This window comes from Passer domesticus, chromosome 3 (genome assembly GCF_036417665.1).
Source record: "Passer domesticus isolate bPasDom1 chromosome 3, bPasDom1.hap1, whole genome shotgun sequence".
Taxonomy (NCBI): domain Eukaryota; kingdom Metazoa; phylum Chordata; class Aves; order Passeriformes; family Passeridae; genus Passer; species Passer domesticus.
The window spans coordinates 1289858-1310993 of NC_087476.1; the positions used below are offsets into that span (position 1 = coordinate 1289858).

At 57.3% G+C, this 21136-nt stretch overlaps 1 protein-coding gene across 1 annotated transcript; it reads left to right on the forward strand.

Annotated features, from left to right (window-relative positions):
* Positions 1-287: 287 nt before the first annotated feature.
* PBK (PDZ binding kinase) lies at positions 288-18721 on the forward strand. The gene is made up of 8 exons (XM_064411469.1): positions 288-416; positions 2098-2186; positions 8428-8518; positions 9682-9824; positions 12046-12215; positions 13246-13375; positions 16067-16240; positions 18233-18721. Exons 2-8 carry the CDS (start codon positions 2132-2134, stop codon positions 18493-18495), a joined length of 1026 nt encoding a protein of 341 aa, XP_064267539.1. The 5' UTR covers positions 288-416; positions 2098-2131; the 3' UTR covers positions 18496-18721.
* Positions 18722-21136: the final 2415 nt, after the last annotated feature.

Sequence of the window (21136 nt, forward strand, 5' to 3'; positions counted from 1 at the left end):
CGCGCCCCCAAATTCTCGGGGTCCCCCCCCCATTGCTCCCTGACCCCCCCGGCCCCACAGAGCCCCCGAGGGCCCCAAATCCCCGCCGGCTGTTTTTGGGGCCGCCCCAAAACCCCGGGGACCGCCCCTAGCCACGCCCACTCCGTCATGGCCACGCCCACAGGCTGTGCAGACCGATTACGTCACCCCGCCGGCGTTAGGCCACGCCCCGCGCCTGCCCGCGCGGCGCTGGCCACGCCCCCACACCCATATTTGGTGCTTGGCCACGCCCCCGGAAGGGGCGGGGCGGGCGCGCGCGGGGTTCGAAAGCGGCGCGCGGGAAGGGCGGGAAACGGCGGGAAAAGGCGGGAAAAGGGATCCCGGAATTCCCCGGGAATTCCCCGCGAGCGGCGCCGGGGACAGGATCGCGGACCGAGGTGGGGACCGAGGGGGAGCCCCCGGAGCTGGGATCGGCCCCCAAAATCCCGGGATCCCCCCCCATTCCCAAATCCCATCCCCGCGTTCCCCTCCCGGGCTGGGATCCCCCCAAAATCCCGGGATCCCCCCCCATTCCCAAATCCCAGCCCCACATTCCTGTCCCGGGCTGGGATCGCCCCCCAAAATCCTGGGATCCCCCCCCCATTCCCAAATCCCAGCCCCGCATTCCTGTCCCGGGCTGGGATCGGCCCCCAAAATCCTGGGATCGCCCCCATTCCCAAATCCCATCCCCGCGTTCCCCTCCCGGGCTGGGATCCCCCCCAAAATCCTGGGATCCCCCCCCATTCCCAAATCCCACCCCCCTCCCGGGCCGGGATCCCGCCCCGCTCCGCAATTCCCGGATCCGGGACCCCCCAGCCTGGCACCGTCCCGGTTCCCGGGCCGGGATTTTGGGGATCCGTCCCCCCCAATTCCCGGTCCGGGATTCCCCATTCCCAGGTTTGGGATTTCCTCCCCGCCCCCCCCTGCTGGGATCCCCTGGGATCCCCCCCATCCTTCAGTCCGGAATCCCCAAATTCCCAAATCCGGGACCCCCCCCCAATTCCCAAATCCGGGGCTTCCCCGATTCCCCAGTTTGGGACCCCCCCCCAATTCCCCAAATTTCCCCAGTTCCCAAATCCAGCCCCCCCCCCCCAAATCCCCAAATCCAGGATTTCCCAATCCCCAGAATTTCCCCTAGTTCCCAAATCCAGCCCCCCCCCCAAATCCCCAAATTTCCCCAGTTCCAAAATTCAGGATTTCCCCAATTCCCAAATCCAGCTCTCCCCAGTTCCCAAATTCAGGCCCCCCCAATTCCCAAAATTCCCCCCAATCCCCAAATCCAGCATTTCCCCAATTCCCCAAATTTTCTCCCAATTCCCAAATCCGCCTCCCTCAATTCCCAATTCCCAAAATTTCCCCAGTCCCCAGAATTTTCCCCAATTCCCAAATCCAGCCACTGCCCCCCAATTTCCCAAGTCCAGGATTTTCCCAATCCCTAGAATTTCTCCCAGTTCCCAAATGCGGGTCCCCCCCCAGTTCCCAAAATTCCCCTCAATTCCCAAATCCAGGATTTCCCCAGTTCCCAAATCCAGCTCTGCCCAGTCCCCAAAGTTTCCCCCAATTCCCAAACCCAGGATATTCCCAATTCCCAAAATACCCCCGTTCCCAAATCTGGGATTTCTGTAATTCCCCAGTTCCCAAATCCAGGATATTCCCAATTCCCAAATTTTCCCCCAGTTCCCAAATCCAGCCTCCCCAATTCCCAAATCCAGGATATTCCCAATCCCCAAATTTTCCCCCAATTCCCAAATCCACCTCTCTCAATTCCCAATTCCTAAAATTTCCCCAATCCCCAGAATTCCCCCCAGTTCCCAAATCCAGGATTTCCCCAATTCCCAAATCCAGTCCCCGCAATTCCCAAATCCAGGATGTTCTCAATTCCCAAAATTCCCCCCAAGTTCCCAAAATTTGGGATTTCTGAAATTCCCAAAATTTCCCCAATTCCCAAATCCAGCTCTGCCCAATCCCCAAAGTTTCCCCGAGTTCCCAAACCCAGGATATTCCCAATCCCCAAAATTCCCCCAAACCCCTGTTCCCCGTTGCCATCGGGGTCCCCTGACGTCCCCTGGTGCCCCGCAGGATCGGGATCGGGATCGGGATCGGGATCGGCTCCATGGACACCTTCCAGTCCCCCCCGCCCTCCTCCCGCCGGATGAGGGACAGAGAGGGTGAGGGACGCGGGGCGGCCCTGCAGCCATCCCACGGGATCACGGGGCGGCCCCACGGGGGCGGGAACGGTCCCACAGGGATTGGGAACGGTCCCACAGGGATTGGGATGGTCCCACAGGGATTGGGATGGTCCCACAGGGATTGGGAACGGTTCCAAAGGGATCGGGATGGTCCCAAAGGGATCGGGATGTTCCTAAAGGGATTGGGATGGTCCCAGAGGGATCGGGATGGTCCTAAAGGGGTGGGAATGTTCTCAAAGGGATTGGGATGGTCCTAAAAGGATTGGGATGGTCCCACAGGGATCGGGATGGTCCCAAAGGGATTGGGATGGTCCCAAAGGGATTGGGATCGTCCCAGAGGGATCAGGATGGTCCTAAAGGGATTGGGATGGTCCCAAAGGGATTGGGAACGGTCCCACAGGGATTGGGATGGTCCCACAGGGATTGGGATGGTCCCACAGGGATTGGGATGGTCCTAAAAGGGTGGGAATGTTCTCAAAGGGATCAGGATGGTCCCACAGGGATCGGGATGGTCCCAAAGGGATCGGGAACGGCCCCACAGGGATTGGGATGGTCCCACAGGGATCAGGATGGTCCTAAAGGGATCGGGATGGTCCCAAAGGGATTGGGATGGTCCCACAGGGATTGGGATGGTCCCAAAGGGATTGGGATGGTCCCGAAGGGATCGGGATGGTCCCAAAGGGATTGGGATGGCCCCAGAGGGGTCAGGATGGTCCTAAAGGGATTGGGATGGTCCTGAAGGGATTGGGATGGTCCCAAAGGGATTGGGATGGTCCCAAAGGGATCGGGATGGTCCCACAGGGATTGGGATGGTCCCAGAGGGGTCAGGATGGTCCTAAAGGGATTGGGATGGTCCTGAAGGGATCGGGATGGTCCCAAAGGGATCGGGATGGTCCTGAAGGGATCGGGATGGTCCTAAAGGGATTGGGATGGTCCCAAAGGGATTGGGATGGTCCCACAGGGATCGGGATGGTCCTAAAAGGGTGGGAATGTTCTCAAAGGGATTGGGATGGTCCTAAAGGGATCGGGATGGTCCCAAGGGGATCAGGATGGTTCCAGAGGGATCACAGGGATGGCCCCAAAGGGACTGGGATGGCCCCACAAGGATCACTGGGATAGTCCTAGAGGGATTGGGATGGTCCTAAAGGGATCACGGGGATGGCCCCAGAGGGATTGCTGGGGTGGTCCTAAAGGGATCGGGATGGTCCCAAAAAGATCACTGGGATAGTCCCAGAGAGATGGGAATGTTCCCAAAGGGATCAGGATGGTCCCAGAGGGATTGGGATGGTCCCAAAGGGATGAGAATGTTTGATCCTGGAATGATCCCAAAGGGATCAATATGGTCCCAAAGGAATCAGGATGTTTGACCCCAGAATGATTCCAAAGGGATCGGGATGGTCCCAAAAAGATCGGGATGTTTGACCCCAGATTGTTCCCAAAGGGATCAGGATGTTCCCAAGGGGATCAGGGTGGTCCCAAAGGGATCAAGATGGTTCCAAAAGGATGGGAACGCTCCCAAAGGGATGGAGATTTCCTGGAATGTTCCCAAAGGGATTGGGATGTTCCTAAAGGGATTGGGATGGCCCCAGAGGGATCACTGGGATGGTCCCAGAGGGATCGGGATGGTCCCAAAGGGATTGGGATGGTCCTAAAGGGTTTGAGATGTTCCCAAAGGGATCAGGATGTTCCCAGAGGGTTCAGGATATTCCCAGAGGGATCGGGATGGCCCCAAAAGGATTGAGATGGTCCCAAAGGGATCGCTGGGATGGTCCTAAAGGGGTGGAAGTGTTCTCAAAGGGATCAGGCTGTTCCCAAGGGGATCCCTGGGATGGTCCCAAAGGGATGGGAATGTTTGATCCCAGATTGTTCCCAAAGGGATCGGGATGTTCTTAAAGGGCTTGGGATGTTTGATCCCAGAATGGCTCCAAAGGGATTGGGAGGTTTGATCCCGGGATGTTCCCGAAGGGATGAGGATGTTCCCAGAGGGTTCGGGATGTTCCCAGAGGGTTTGGGATGTTCCCAAAGGGTTCGGGATGTTCCCAGAGGGTTTGGGATATTCCCAGAGGGTTCGGGATGTTCCCAAAGGGTTCGGGATGTTCCCAAAGGGTTCGGGATATTCCCAGAGGGTTTGGGATGTTCCCAAAGGGTTCGGGATGTTCCCAGAGGGTTCGGGATGTTCCCAGAGGGTTCGGGATGTTCCCAGAGGGTTCGGGATGTTCCCAGAGGGTTCGGGATGTTCCCAAAGGGTTCGGGATGTTCCCAGAGGGTTCGGGATGTTCCCAGAGGGTTCGGGATGTTCCCAAAGGGATCGGGATGTTCCCAGAGGGTTCGGGATGTTCCCAGAGGGTTCGGGATGTTCCCAAAGGGTTCGGGATGTTCCCAGAGGGTTCGGGATGTTCCCAGAGGGTTCGGGATGTTCCCAGAGGGTTCGGGATGTTCCCAAAGGGATCGGGATATTCCCAGAGGGTTCGGGATGTTCCCAGAGGGTTCGGGATGTTCCCAAAGGGTTCGGGGTATTCCCAGAGGGTTCGGGATGTTCCCAAAGGGTTCGGGATATTCCCAGAGGGTTCGGGATGTTCCCAGAGGGTTTGGGATGTTCCCAGAGGGTTCAGGATGTTCCCAAAGGGTTCGGGATGTTCCCAAAGGGTTCGGGATGTTCCCAGAGGGTTCGGGATGTTCCCAGAGGGTTCGGGATGTTCCCAAAGGGATCGGGATGTTCCCAGAGGGTTCGGGATGTTCCCAGAGGGTTCGGGATGTTCCCAAAAGGTTCGGGATGTTCCCAAAGGGATCGGGATGTTCCCAAAGGGATCGGGATGTTCCCACAGGGTTCGGGATGTTCCCAGAGGGTTCGGGATGTTCCCAGAGGGTTCGGGATGTTCCCAAAGGGATCGGGATGTTCCCAGAGGGTTCAGGATGTTCCCAGAGGGTTTGGGATGTTCCCAGAGGGTTCGGGATGTTCCCAGAGGGTTCGGGATGTTCCCAAAGGGATCGGGATGTTCCCAGAGGGTTCGGGATGTTCCCAGAGGGATCGGGATGTTCCCAGAGGGTTCGGGATATTCCCAGAGGGTTCGGGATGTTCCCAAAGGGTTCGGGATATTCCCAGAGGGTTCGGGATGTTCCCAAAGGGTTCGGGATATTCCCAGAGGGTTCGGGATGTTCCCAGAGGGTTCGGGATGTTCCCAGAGGGATCGGGATGTTCCCAGAGGGTTCGGGATGTTCCCAAAGGGTTCGGGATGTTCCCAAAGGGTTCGGGATGTTCCCAGAGGGTTCGGGATGTTCCCAGAGGGTTCGGGATGTTCCCAAAGGGATCGGGATGTTCCCAGAGGGTTCGGGATGTTCCCAGAGGGTTCGGGATGTTCCCAAAAGGTTCGGGATGTTCCCAAAGGGATCGGGATGTTCCCAAAGGGATCGGGATGTTCCCACAGGGTTCGGGATGTTCCCAGAGGGTTCGGGATGTTCCCAAAGGGTTCGGGATGTTCCCAGAGGGTTTGGGATGTTCCCAGAGGGTTCGGGATGTTCCCAGAGGGTTCGGGATGTTCCCAAAGGGATCGGGATGTTCCCAGAGGGTTCGGGATGTTCCCAGAGGGTTCGGGATGTTCCCAGAGGGTTTGGGATGTTCCCAGAGGGTTCAGGATGTTCCCAAAGGGTTCGGGATGTTCCCAAAGGGTTCGGGATGTTCCCAGAGGGTTCGGGATGTTCCCAGAGGGTTCGGGATGTTCCCAAAGGGATCGGGATGTTCCCAGAGGGTTCGGGATGTTCCCAGAGGGTTCGGGATGTTCCCAAAAGGTTCGGGATGTTCCCAAAGGGATCGGGATGTTCCCAAAGGGATCGGGATGTTCCCACAGGGTTCGGGATGTTCCCAGAGGGTTCGGGATGTTCCCAGAGGGTTCGGGATGTTCCCAGAGGGTTCGGGATGTTCCCAAAGGGATCGGGATGTTCCCAGAGGGTTCAGGATGTTCCCAGAGGGTTCGGGATGTTCCCAAAGGGATCGGGATGTTCCCACAGGGTTCGGGATATTCCCAGAGGGTTCGGGATGTTCCCAGAGGGTTCGGGATGTTCCCAGAGGGATCGGGATGTTCCCAGAGGGTTCGGGATGTTCCCAAAGGGTTCGGGATGTTCCCAAAGGGTTCGGGATATTCCCAGAGGGTTCGGGATGTTCCCAAAGGGTTCGGGATATTCCCAGAGGGTTCGGGATGTTCCCAGAGGGTTCGGGATGTTCCCAGAGGGATCGGGATGTTCCCAGAGGGTTCGGGATGTTCCCAAAGGGTTCGGGATGTTCCCAAAGGGTTCGGGATGTTCCCAAAGGGTTCGGGATATTCCCAGAGGGTTCGGGATGTTCCCAAAGGGTTCGGGATATTCCCAGAGGGTTCGGGATGTTCCCAGAGGGTTCGGGATGTTCCCAGAGGGATCGGGATGTTCCCAGAGGGTTCGGGATGTTCCCAAAGGGTTCGGGATGTTCCCAGAGGATTCGGGATGTTCCCAGAGGGTTCGGGATATTCCCAGAGGGTTCGGGATGTTCCCAGAGGGTTCGGGATGTTCCCAGAGGGATCGGGATATTCCCAGAGGGTTCGGGATGTTCCCAGAGGGTTCGGGATGTTCCCAGAGGGTTCGGGATGTTCCCAGAGGGATCGGGATGTTCCCAGAGGCATCGTTGGGCCCCAGAGGCTGTTCCAGGGGAACGCCCTCATCCCAAACCCGGGATCAGGGACGGGAAAGGCCTCGGAGGGATCCCCGGGATGAATTCCAGAGGCTGCTCCAAGCCCCGTTCAACCTTTCCTGGGACAATCCCGCAGATTCCCGGGAAAACTCTGCCAGGGCCTCCCCCTCCTCCTCCTCCCCCTCCCCCCCCCAGTTTTATCCCTGGGCACATCTGGGTGGGAAATCCCTGGGATCAGCTGGGATCGGTTTTCCATCCCCATTCCCATTCCTGTTTCCCATTTCCCATCCCCGTTCCCATTTCCCATCCCTGTTCCCATCCCCATTTCTCATCGCCATTTCCCATCCCTGTTTTTCCAACTCTGTTCCCATTCCCCATTCCCATTTCCCACTCCCGTTTCCCATCCCCATTTCCTATCCCTGTTTCCCATTTCCCATCCCCATTCCCATCCCCGGTTTCCATCCCCATTTCCCATCCCCATTTCCCATTCCCATCCCCACTTTCCATCCCTGTTTCCCATTCCCATCCCCGTTTTCCATTTCCCATTCCCATCCCCATCCCTGTTTCCCATTTCTAATTCCATTTCCCATCCCTGTTTCCCTTTCCCATCCCCATTTCCCATCCCCATTTCCCATTCCCATTTCCCATCCCTGTTCCCATCCCCATTTCCCATCCCATTTCCCATCCCCATTTCCCATCCCAGCTCCCTGTGCTGCCCGGAATTCCCCAATTTTGGAGCTGGGGCTGGATCTGTGGGATCTCCATTTTTTCGGGAACAAACCCAGGGAACAGAGCCGGAATCTGGGAAAACACTGGGGGGGTTGGAAGGAGCTTTCCTAAAAATCTGACTCCGGAATGGGATCGGAGCGTCTGTGGGAATCGTGGAATATTTTGGGCTGGGAATTCCAACCATTCCCGACTCTGCTGAGGACACCCCGGATCCGTGACCCCAAAATCCCCCGGGATTTAAATCCTACTGGGAATGGGATTTAACATCTGGGAATGGGGACTCCAGGGCTGGGAATTCCGGGCAGGAATTGTTCCCAAAATCCAGCTGAACTTCCTCTGGAAGATCGAGGCCGTTCCCTCCCATCCGGTCGGTGATTCCCGAGAAACAGATCTGGGATCATCAATGGGATCAGCAGATCCCGATCCCAGTGGGTTTGTCCATGGGATCAGCAGATCCCGATCCTGGTGGGGTCATCCATGGGATCAGCAGATCCCGATCCCAGTGGATTTTGTGTGGGATTAGCAAATCCTGATTCCAGAGGGGTTTCCCGTGGGATCAGCAGATCCCGATCTCAGTGGGATCATCCATGGGATCAGCAGATTCCTGATCCCGGTGGGATTTCCCGTGGGATTAGCAAATCCTGATCCCGGTGGGATTTCCTGTGGGATCAGAAAATCCCAATCCCAGTGGGATTTCCTGTGGGATTAGCAAATTCTGATTCCAGTGGGTTTCCCATGGGATCAGCAGATCCAATCCCAGTGGGATCTCCCATGGGATCAGCAGATCCGATCCCAGCGGGTTTCCCGTGGGATCACCGGGAATTCTCCCCGCAGAGCCCGGCCTCGAGTCCGTGACCATCCCGGCCTCTCCCTTCATGCGGAAGTTGGGATTCGGCACCGGCGTCAGCGTCTACCTGATGGAAAGGTTGGGAGCGGCCTTGGGAATCCCGGGAAATCCCGGAGACCATCCCGGTTTTCCTCCGCGTGGATACGGAGCCGAGGGAGGGATTTGGGATTTCTGGAGCTGGGAGGGACGGCGGTGTTTTGGGATAACCCTGTCCTAGCTGGAATTCCGGGATTTGGGCTCCATTCTTTTGGGATAACCCTTTCCTTGGCTGGAATTCCAGGATTTGGGCGCCATTATTTTGGGATAACCCTTTCCTTGGCTGGAATTCTGGGATTTTGGCTCCATTATTTTGGGATAACCTTTTCCTGGCTCTAATTCCAGGATTTTGGGCTCCATTCTTTTGGGATAACCTTGTCCTAGCTGTAATTCCAGGATTTCAGCTCCATTATTTTGGGACAACTCTGCCCTTGGCTGGAATTCTGGCATTTTGGGCTCTATTATTTTGGGATAACCCCACTGGTCTTTCCTTGGACGGAATTCAGGGATTTGGGGCCATTCCTGGGATAAATCCTGGCTGGAATTCCAGGATTTTGGGCTCCATTACTCTGGGATAGCCCTGTCCCGGCTGGAATTCTGGGATTTGAGTTCCATTATTTTGGGATAACCCATTCCCAGCCGGAATTCCAGGATTTTGGGCTCCATTCTTTTGGGATACCCCATTCCCAACTGGAATTCCAGGATTTTAGGCTCCATTACTCTGGGATAACCCTTTCCCAGCTGGAATTCCGGGATTCGGGCTCCATTCTTTTGGGATAACTCTTTCCTTGGCTGGAATTCTGGGATTTTGGCTCCATTATTTTGGGATAACCTTTTCCCGGCTGTAATTCCAGCATTTTGGTCTCCATCATTTTGGGATAACTCTGTCCTGGCTGGAATTCCGGGATTTGGGTTCCATTCTTTTGGGATAACCTTGTCCTGGCTGGAATCCAGGGACTTGGTCTCCTTTATTTTGGGATAATCCTTTCCCAGCTGGAATTCCAGGATTTTGGGCTCCATTATTTTGGGATAACCCACTCCCAGCCGGAATTCCAAAGATTTGGCCTCCCTCTGGAAATGGGAACCGATTGAAATTCCCCTTCCCCTGGGAACTCCCCGGAGGAATTTGCAGCATTCCCGTCCCGCGGGGGATCGGTCCCTTTCCCGGCGGGAATTCCGTGGCGATTCCCGAGTTTCCCCGGCAGGTCCCCGCGGGAGCTGCCCCGCTCTCCGTGGGCCGTGAAGAAAATCAGCTCCGGCTGCTCCCGGCGGCAGCGGCAGCTCTTCCAGAGCCGGCTCCGGCACGAGGCCCAGACCCTGCGGAGCCTGCGGCACCCCAACATCGTGGGTGCGCGCCCGCCGGGAACGCCGGGAGCCATCCGTGGGAGCGGAGGGGTTGGAGTTGTTGGGAATGTGGGTGGAATCCATCGGGAATGGGGCTGGATCCATGGGAATGGGGTTGGATCTGTGGGAGTGGGGTTGGATCCGTTGGGAACGGGAATGGATCCATGGGAATGGGGTTGAATTTGTTGGGAATGGGGTTGGATCTGTTGGGAATGGAGGGGTTGGATTTGATGGGAATGTGGGTGGGATCCATTGGGAATGGGGATGGATCCATCAGAATGACGTTGGATCCGTGGGAATGGGGATAGGTCCATGGGAATGGGGATGGATCTGTTGGGAATGGAGGGATGGATCCGTGGGAATGGAGGGGTTGGATTTGATGGGAATGTGGGTGGGATCCATTGGGAATGGGGTTGGATTTGTTGGGAATGGAGGGCTTGGATCTGTTGGGAATGGGGTTGGATCCGTTGGGAATGGGGTTGAATTTGATGGGAATGTGCGTGGGATCCATTGGGAATGGGGATGGATCCATGGGAATGGGGTTGGATTTTATGGCAAGGGGGATGGATCCATGGGAATGGGGTTGGATCCATGGGAATGGAGGGTTGGATCCGTTGGGAATGGAGGGGTTGGATTTGTTGGGAATGGAAGGATGGATCTGTGGGAATGGGGTTGGATTTTATGGGAATGGAGGAGTTGGTTTTGTTGGGAATTGGGTTGGATCCATGGGAATGGGTGTTGGATTTGTTGGGAATGGAGGGGTGGATCCATGGGAATTGGGATGGATCCATGGGAACGGGGTTGGATCTGTGGGAGTGGGATTGGATCCATGGGAATGGGAATGGATCCATGGGAATGGGGTTGCATTTGTTGGGAATGGGGTTGGATCCGTTGGGAATGGGGTTGAATTTTATGGGAATGGGGTTGGATCCGTGGGAATGGAGGGGTTGGATTTGTTGGGAATTGGGTTGGATTTTATGGGAATGGGATGGATCCATGGGAATGGAGGGGTTGGATTTGTTGGGAATGGAAGGGTGGATCTGTGGGAATGGGGTTGGATCTATGGGAATGGAGGGGTGGATCCATGGGAATTGGTTGGATCCATGGGAATGGATGGGGTGGAGCCAGCTCCAGGGGGAGATGAAGAGGATTTGGGATCGGGGAATTCCAGACCTCCCAGTGCCTCTGGAATTCTCAGGGAAGCCCCCAGGATGGTGGAAGGGGTTGGGGTTGGATTGGGATGGGACTGAAATCCATGAATCCCACCCGGAGCATTCCATGATTGTTGCTGCTGCCCCATTCCCATCCCACGGATCCCATTACCGTGGACCCATTCCCATAGATCCCATCCCATTCCCATCCCCATTCCCATTCCCATGGATCCCATTGCCATCCCTATTCCTGTCCCATCCCCATTCCCACAGCTCCCATTCCCATGGATCCCATTCCCACTGTTCCCCTTCCCACAAATTCCATGCCATTCCCATGTATCCCAAGGGTCTCATGGATCCCACAGATCCCATTCCCACCGCTGCCATCCGCATTCCCTGGCTCCCGTTCCCATTCCCTGGATCCCGTTCCCACTCCTGTGCTCCTGTTCCTGTGATCCCGTTCCCATTCCCGTGATCCTGTTCCCATTCCCTGTATCCCATTCCTGGGACCCCGTTCCCATCCCTGGATCCCATTCCATGGATCCCATTCCCATTCTGTGGATCCCGTTCCCATGATTCCATTCCCATTCCTGTGCTCCCGTTCCCGTGACCCCGTTCCCATTCCCGTGATCCCATTCCCATGGTCCCGTCCCATTCCCGTGATCCCATTCCCATTCCCGTTATCCCATTCCTGTGCACCCATGCTCCCGTTCCCGTGATGCCATTCCCATGCTCCCATGCCCATGATCACCTGATCCCATTCCCTGGCTCCCATTCCCATGACCCCGCTCCCATTCCCTGGCTCCCATTCCCATTCCCATGCTCCCATTCCCTGGCTCCCATTCCCATGACCCCGTTCTCATTCCCGTGCTCCCATTCCCTGGCTCCCATTCCCATTCCCATTCCCATGCTCCCATTCCCTGGCTCCCGTTCCCATTCCCGTGCTCCCATGCCCATGATCACCTGATCCCATTCCCTGGCTCCCATTCCCATGACCCCGTTCCCATTCCCTGGCTCCCATTCCCATGATCCCGGTGCTCCGGCGATCCCGTGCTCCGTTCCGCGGCGGTGCAGGGTACCGCGCGCTGGGCGCGGCGGCGGACGGGAGCCTGTGCCTGGCCATGGAGTTCGGGGGGGAGCAGTCGCTGCACGAGCGGATCGAGGAGCGCCGCGGGCGGGGCCTGGGCGCCTTCCCGCCCGACACCATCCTGCGCGTGGCCCTCAGCGTGGCCCGCGGCCTCCAGGTACCGGAATGACGGCAACGGGAATTCCGGGAAAAACCCCGCGGCTCCGGGGAAGCCGCGGGATCCCGGGGAAACCCCAAAATTCAGGGATAAAGGGGAGCCAGGGCGGCTCTCCAGCTGCTCTGGGGGTGTTGGGAGCTTGGGAAGGGATTCCCGGCCGGGCTGGAATTCCCGGAGAATCCCTGGGAGCGGCCAAGGAAAGGTTGGAGCAGCCTGGGATGGTGAGATTGGAATGGGATGGGATTGAAGGTCCATGGATCCCATCCCAAACCATTCCAGGATTCTGGGATCAAGGACACTCAGGATCCATCCCCAGGGATTTTTATGGAATTCTGGGATGGAAAAGGGAAGGGAGACCCTTCCTGGAGTCCCCAGTTCCCAGTGAAGCCCCTGGATCCCGAAATTCCTTCTCAAGGAGGAGTCGGGATGGGGCTGGATCCAGTGCCAGGCTGGGAGAGCTGGGAACGGAGGGAATTCCCTGGGAAAGGGGAGCTTGGGGTTGTGGGATTTGGGAAGGAATTCCCAGAGAATCCCTGGGAGAGCCCAAGGAAAGGTTGGAGCACTCTGGATCGGGGTTGGAATGGGATGGGATTGAAGGTCCCATCCCAAACCACTCTGGGATCCAGGATGCTCAGGATCCATCCCCAGGGATTTTTATGGAATTCGGGGATGGAAAAGGGAAGGGAGACCCTTCCAGGAGTCCCCAATTCCCAAGGAATTTCCAAAATTCCTTCTCAGAGAGGAGTCAGGATGGGGCTGGTTCCAACCCCAGGTTGGAAGAGTTGGGAATGGAGGGAATTCCCGGGAAAGGGGACCTTGGGGTGGGATTTGGGAAGGAATTCCCGTCTGGGCTGGAATTCCCAGGGAATCCCTGGGAGATCCCAAGGAGCAGTCGCAGGATTGGGCTGATCCATGAGATCCCCCCCGACCCACGGATTCCGAGCCACGCCTGGAGGCTCCGAGGCCGGGCCCGGGATTTCCCCCGGCTCCCCGATCCGACGGCGTTCCCGGCATTCCCGGATTCCCGCAGTACCTGCACACGGAGCAGCGGCTGCTGCACGGCGACATCAAGTCCCCCAACGTGGTCGTGCGCGGCGACTTCGAGGCCGTCAAGATCTGCGACGTCGGCGTCTCGCTGCCGCTGGACGAGAACCTGACCGGTGGGCACCCCGGAATGCCGGGATCGGGAACGCTGGGAATGCCGGGAACGGGGATCCCGGGAATGTCGGGAACGGGGATCCCGGGAATGCCGGGAATGTCGGGAATGTCGGGAACGGGGATCCCGGGAATGGGGGATCCCGGGAATGGGGCATCCTGGGAATGCCGGGAACGGGGATCCTGGGAATGGGGGATCCCGGGAATGGGGCATCCTGGGAACGGGGATCCCATGAATGTCGGGAACAGGGATCCCGGGAATGGGGGATCCCGGGAATGGGGCACCCTGGGAACGGGGATCCCATGAATGTCGGGAACAGGGATCCCGGGAATGGGGGATCCCGGGAATGGGGGATCCCGGGAATGGGGCATCCTGGGAATGGGGCATCCTGGGAATGCCGGGAACGGAGATCCTGGGAATGGGGAATGCCGGGAACGGGGATCCCGGGAATGCCGGGAACGGGGATCCCAGGAATGCTGGGAACGGGGATCCTGGCAATGCCGGGAATGGGGATCCCCGGGAACGGGGGGTGTCCGGGAATGTGAGATGGAATGTGGGACTCCCATTCCCATGGATCCCATTCCCATTGTCATGGATCCCATTCCCACGGATCCCATGTGCCATTCCAATGGATCCCATCTCCATTCCCATTGTGGTGGGATTCCTGGGAATGGGGGTGTTCCTAGGAATGTGGGATCCCTGGGAATGTGTGGCTCCTGGGAATGTCCCTGTGATGATCCTGCGATATCCCTGCGATACCCCTCTGATCCCACTCTCGATATCCTGACCCCATTCCCGATGTCCCTGTGATATCCCTGCGATATCTCTGTGATATCCCTCTGATCCCATTCCCACTATCCCCGTGATCCCAATATCCCGCTGATGTCCCTCTGATCCCAGTATCCCTGTGATATCCCCATGATCCCGCTATCCCGCCGCTGTCCCGGCCCTCCAGTCCCGGCAGTCCGTGACCCCATTCCCGCTATCCCCGTGATCCCGCTATCCCTGTGATCCCGATATCCCCGTGATGTCCCTGTGATCCCGATATCCCTGTGATATTCCTGTGATCCCGGTATCCCCGTGATCCCGATATCCCCATGATATCCCCGTGATCCCGATATCCCCGTGATATCCCCATGATCCCGCTATCCCGGCCCTCCAGTCCCGGCAGTCCGTGACCCCATTCCCGCTATCCCTGTGCTCCCATTCCCGCTATCCCTCTGAATCCAATATCCCACTATCCCTCTGATATCCCCCTGATCCCGATATCCCGCCCATATCCCTGTGCTCCCGTTCCGGCGCAGTCAGTGACCCCATTCCCGCTATCCCTCTGCTCCCATTCCCGCTATCCCTCTGATCCCAATATCCCCGTGATATCCCCCTGATCCCGATATCCCCGTGATATCCCTGTGCTCCCGCTATCCCTGTGATCCCAATATCCCTGTGATATCCCCATGATCCCGCCATCCCGCCGCTGTCCCGGCCCTCCAGTCCTGGCAGTCCGTGACCCCATTCCCGCTATCCCTGTGATCCCGATATCCCCGTGATATCCCCGTGATCCCGATATCCCTGTGATCCCGATATCCCCGTGATCCCGCTATCCCTGTGATCCCGATATCCCTGTGATCCCGATATCCCTGTGATCCCGATATCCCCGTGATATCCCCGTGATCCCGATATCCCTGTGATCCCGATATCCCCGTGATCCCGCTATCCCTGTGATCCCGATATCCCTGTGATCCCGATATCCCTGTGATCCCGATATCCCTGTGATCCCGATATCCCCGTGATCCCGATATCCCCGTGATCCCGCTATCCCTGTGATCCCGATATCCCTGTGATCCCGATATCCCTGTGATCCCGATATCCCCGTGATATCCCCGTGATCCCGATATCCCTGTGATCCCGATATCCCCGTGATCCCGCTATCCCTGTGATCCCGATATCCCCGTGATCCCGCTATCCCTGTGATCCCGATATCCCCGTGATGTCCCCGTGATCCCGATATCCCCGTGATGTCCCCGTGATCCCGATATCCCTGTGATATCCCCCTGATCCCATGTCCCACGGCCGATATCCCGGCGTTGTCCCGGCAGTGCACAACCCCATTCCCGCTATCCCTGTGATCCCATTCCCGCTATCCCTGTGATCCCGATATCCCCATGATGTCCCCGTGATCCCACATCCCGCGGCCGATATCCGTGCGCTCCGGTCCCGGCAGTGCGTGACCCCATTCCCGCTATCCCTGCGATCCCATTCCCACTATCCCCCTGATCCCGATATCCCCGTGACGTCCCCGTGATCCCATATCCCGTGCCGATATCCCGGCGTTGTCCCGGCAGTGCAGGACCCCATTCCCGCTATCCCCCTGATCCCATATCCCCGTGACGTCCCCGTGATGTCCCCGTGATCCCGATATCCCTGTGACATCCCCCTGATCCCACATCCTGCCGATATCCCGGCGCTGTCCCGGCAGTGCGCGACCCCATTCCCGCTATCCCTGTGATCCTGATATCCCCATGATATCCCCCTGATTCCGATATCCCCGTGATGTCCCTGTGATCCCACATCCCCGTGATGTCCCCCTGATCCCATATCCCCGTGACGTCCCCGTGATGTCCCCGTGATCCCGATATCCCCGTGACGTCCCCCTGATCCCACATCCCGTGCCGATATCCCGGCGCTGTCCCGGCAGTGCGGGACCCCTCCCTGCGCTACGTGGGCACGGAGCCCTGGACGCCGCCCGAGGCGCTGGAGCCGGGCGCGGCCATCTCGGACCGCGCCGACATCTTCGCCTTCGGCCTCACGCTCTGGGAGATGCTGGCGCTGAGCGTGCCCCACCTGCCACCGCCCCACAGCGACTCCGAAGGTCCGGAACACCGGGAATGACGGGAATGACGGGAATGACGGGAGATCCCGGCGGGGAACGGGCGCCGGGAAGGGATCCGGGGAGCGCTCGGGTGGGAAAGGGGAATGGGATGGGATGGGATGGGATGGGATGGGATGGGATGGGATGGGATGGGATGGGATGGGATGGGATGGAATTCCCACTGGGAAAGGGGAGATTGGGATTGTGGGAGCTTGGGAAGGGATTCCCGGCCGGGCTGGGATTCCCTGAGAATCCCTGGGAATGTCCAAGGAGAGGTTGGATCGCCCTGGGATCATGGGAAGGGTCCCTGGGATGGGATTGAAGGTCCATGGATCCCATCCCAACCATTCCAGGATTCTGGGATCAAGGACACTCAGGATCCATCCTGAGGGATTTTTATGGAATTTGGGGATGGAAAAGGGAAGGGAGACCCTTCCTGGAGTCCCCAATTCCCAGTGAAGACCCTGGATCCCAAAATTCCTTCTCAAGGAGGAGTCGGGATGGGGCTGGATCCAGTGCCAGGCTGGGAGAGCTGGGAATGTGCAGCTGGATCAGGGAAGGATCCAGGGAATGCTTGGAGCCTTTTGCAGAGGCTCCAGGAGAGCTGGGATTTGGGCAAGGGCTGGAGGGCCAGGAGGCAGGGAATGGCTTCCAGTGGGAAAGGGGAGCTTGGATGGTGGGATCTTGGGAAGGAATTCCCGGCTGGGCTGGAATTCCCAGAGAATCCCTGGGAGGATCAAGGAGCGCCGGGCTGGGATCGGGGTGGGATTCCCGGGATCCACTCCTGACAGCTGCTGTCTCCTGGCGTTCCAGAGGCTCAGGATCATGGAGTTTTGATATTTTGGGATCTGGGAAAGGAACTCCTGGCTGGGAGGGCCTGGGCTGGAATTCTCAGAGTGGCAGTGTTGGGAACATCGGGAAGCACCAGGCTGGGATTGGGGCCGGGATTCCCCGGATCCGGTGCCAAAGGCTGCTCCCTCTGGCATTCCAGAGGGTTGGGATCTTGGGGTTTTGAGATCTTGGGATCTCGATACCTTGGGAAGGAATTCCTGGCTGGGAGGATGGGGAGAGGCTGGGCTGGAATTCCAGAGGATCCCTGGGAGGATCAGGGAGCGCCGGGCTGGGATTGGGGCCGGGATTCCCGGGATCCACTCCCAACAGGATGTCCCCGGTGTTGGAGAGGGTCGGGATCTTGGGATTTTGGGATCTTGAGGTTTTGGGATCTCGGGAAGGAATTCCCAGCTGGGACGGTGGGGAGGTGGCTGGGCTGGAATTCCCAGAGGATCCCTGGGAGTGTCCAAGGAAAGGTTGGGATCACCCTGGGAGGATCAGGGAACGCTGGGCTGGGCCGGGATTCCTGGGATCCACTCCTGGCAGAATGCCCCCGGCTTTCCAGAGGGCTGGGATCTTGGGATTGTGGGAATCTTGTGGTTTTGGGATCTTGAGGTTTTGGGATATTGGGAAGCAATTCCTGGCTGGGAGGGTGAGGAGGGGCTGGGGTGGAATTCCCAGAGTGGCAGTGTTGGGAACATCGGGAAGTGCTGGGTTGGGACGGGGCCGGGATTCCCAGGATCCAGTGCCAAAGGCTGCTCATTCCAGAGGGTCGGGATTTTGGGATCTTGGTATTCTGGGATCTTGGGGAGGAGTTCCTGACTGGGAGGGTGGGGAGGTGGCTGGGCTGGAATTCCCAGAGGATCCCTGGCACTGTCCAAGGAAAGGTTGGGATCACCCTGGGAGGATCCGGGGGCGCCGGGCCGGGCCGGGGCCGGGATTCCTGGGACTGCTCCCGATGGGATGTTCCCGGCATTCCAGAGGGTCGGGATATTGGGGTTTTGGGGTTTTGGGATCTCGGGAAGGAATTCCTCACTGGGACAATGGGGAGGGGCTGGGCTGGAATTCCCAGAGGATCCCTGGGAGGATCGGGAAGCGCCGGGCCGGGCCGGGGCCGGCATTCCGGAACCCTCTCCCGACGGGACGTCCCCGGCGTTGCAGAGGACTCGAGCTGCTCCGAGGACTCCCTGGACGAGGCGGCGTTCCGGGCGGCGCTGGGCACGCGGCCGGCGCTGCCGCGCGAGGCGCTGGCGCCGGCGCAGGCCCCGGTGCGGGAGCTGTTCTGCGCCTGCACCGCGCGGCCGCCGCGGCTGCGCCCGCCCGCCGAGCGCATCGCCCGCGCCCTGGAGCCGGCGGAGCCCGAGCGCGCCCGGAACGCAGCGGGGCTGAGCCTGCGGGAAAACGGAGCGGGAACGCTGGGGTGAACCAGCGGGAATGCTGGGGTGAACCAGCGGGAAAATGGAGCGGGAATTCTGGGATAAACCAGCGGGAATTCTGGGATAAACCAGCGGGAAAACGGAGCTGGAATTCTGGGATAAACCAGCGGGAACGCTGGGATAAACCAGCGGGAATGCTGGGGTGAACCAGCGGGAATTCCGGGATAAACCAGCGGGAAAATGGAGCGGGAATGCCGGGATAAACCAGCGGGAATGCTGGGATAAACCAGCGGGAATTCCGGGATAATGGAGTGGGAAAACGGGGCTGGAATTCTGGGATAAACCAGCGGGAATTCTGGGATAAACCAGCGGGAAAATGGAGCTGGAATTCTGGGATAAACCAGCGGGAATTCTGGGATAAACCAGCGGGAAAACGGAGCTGGAATTCTGGGATAAACCAGCGGGAAAACATAGTGGGAATTCTGGGATAAACCAGCTGGAAACCACAGCGGGAATTCTGGGATAAACCAGCGGGAAAACACAGCGGGAACGCTGGGATAAACCAGCGGGAATTCCGGGATAAACCAGTGGGAAAATGGAGCGGGAATGCCGGGATAAACCAGCGGGAAAACACAGTGGGAATTCTGGGATAAACCAGCGGGAATTCTGGGATAAACCAGCGGGAAAACACAGCGGGAACGCTGGGATAACGGAACGGGGATTCTGGGATAACAGAGTGGGAAGTCTGGGATAATGGAGTGGGAAAACAGAGCTGGAATTCTGGGATAAACCAGCAGGAATTCTGGGATAAACCAGCAGGAAAACACAGCGGGAATTCTGGGATAAACCAGCGGGAAAACACAGCGGGAATTCTGGGATAAACCAGCGGGAATGCTGGGAAAATGGAGCGGGAAAACCGAGCTGGAATTCTGGGAAAACGGAGCGGGAAAATGGAGCTGGAATTCTGGGATAATGGAGTGGGAATGCTGGGAAAACGGGGTGGGAACGCTGGGATAACCCAGCAGGAAAATGGAGTGGGAACGCTGGGAAAATGGAACGGGAACACTGGGATAATGGAGCAGGAAAATGGAGTGGGAATTCTGGGATAATGGAGCGGGAAAATGGAGCAGGAATGCTGGGATAATGGAGTGGGAATTCTGGGATAACGGAGCAGGAAAACGAGGCGGGAATGCTGGGAAAACAGAGCTGGAATTCTGGGAAAATGGAGTGGGAATGCTGGGAAAATGGAGCAGGAATTCTGGGATAACAGAGCAGGAATTCTGGGATAACGGAGCAGCAAAACGAGGCGGGAATGCTGGGAAAACAGAGCTGGAATTCTGGGAAAATGGAGTGGGAATGCTGGGATAACACAGCGGGAAAACGCGGCGGGAACGCTGGGATAAACCAGCGGGAATGCCGGGATAAGAGGGTGGGAATTCTGGGATAATGGAGTGGGAAAATGGAGCAGGAAGTCTGGGATAACAGTGGGAAAACGGAGTGGGAAGTCTGGGATAACGGAACACGGATTCTGCAAAAATGGAGTAGGAATTCCGGGATAACAGAGCAGGGATTCAGGGAAAACGGAGCGGGAATTCCTGGGATGGTAAAGCCGGAATTCCCAAGATAACGGAGCTGCAATTCCCAGGGTTCCAGAGCCCTGATATTCCAAGAGTTCCAAGTTTCTGCCGTTCCCAGATTGCTGGATCCATGACATTCCCAGAATTCCGGATCCCTGCCATTCCCAGAATTCCGGATCCCTGCCATTCCCAGATTTCCAGCTCCCAGAATTCCCAGATTTCCTCGTGCCACGCTCCAGAGCTGGGGTTGGGTTTCCCATTTTTTCGCCTGGATTTCCCTCGTTTTCCCACTTTTTGGGGTTTGGATTTCCCCTCCTTTTTCCTTTGGATTTTCCCTCTTTTCTGGGCTGGAATTTCCTGAGTTTTCCCATTGGATTTTCCCTCTTTTTGGCTTCACTCTTCCTTCCTTTTAGTTGGATTTCCCCTCTTTTTTTGAGTTGGATTTTCCCACTTTTCCAGGTTGGAATCCCCCAAGTTTGAGGTTGGATTTTCCCTCTGAGCTTGGGATTTTCCCTGGTTTTTTTTTCCTGCATTTTCCCTCTTTTTTTGGGCTGGAATTTCCCTCCTTTAGGTTGGATTTTTCTTCCTTTTTTAGCTGGAATTTCCTTCATTTTTGAGTTGGGTTTTCCCACTTTTTAGCCCGGATTTCCCTCGTTTTCTCTCTCTTTGGGGTTTGGGTTCTCCCAAGTTTTTTCCTGGGTTTCCCCTCTTTTTGGGTCAGATTTTTGCTCTTTTTTCAGTCGGATTTTCCCCTTTTTTTGGGTTGCAATTCCCGAGTTTTCCCACTGGATTTCCCAACCTTTCCCTCTCTTTGGGGTTTGGATTTTCCCTCTTTTTGGGGTTGGGATTTTCCTTCCCTTTGGGGTTGGATTTTCCCAAGTTTTTAGGGTTGGATTTTCCCTCTGAGCTTTGGATTTTCCCTGTTTTTTTTCCCTCATTTTCCCTCTTTTTTTGGGCTGGAATTTCCCTCCTTTAGGTCAGATTTTCCCTCCTTTTTTAGTTGGAATTTCCTTCAGTTTTTAGTTGGATTTTCCCACTTTTCTGGGCTGGAATTTCCTGAGTTTTCCCATTGGATTTTCCCAAGTTTTCTCTCAAGGATGTTCCCAATAAAT

What these genes read in the sequence shown, in the direction of transcription:
- PBK (XM_064411469.1), top strand. Translation starts at nt 2,132, where the DNA reads ATGGACACCTTCCAGTCCCCCCCGCCCTCCTCCCGCCGGATGAGGGAC. An exon ending in CCGGATGAGGGACAGAGAGG is followed by an intron (nt 2,187 to 8,427) that starts GTGAGGGACGCG and finishes TTCTCCCCGCAG; the next exon opens with AGCCCGGCCTCGAGTCCGTG. An exon ending in GCTGGACGAGAACCTGACCG is followed by an intron (nt 13,376 to 16,066) that starts GTGGGCACCCCG and finishes CTGTCCCGGCAG; the next exon opens with TGCGGGACCCCTCCCTGCGC.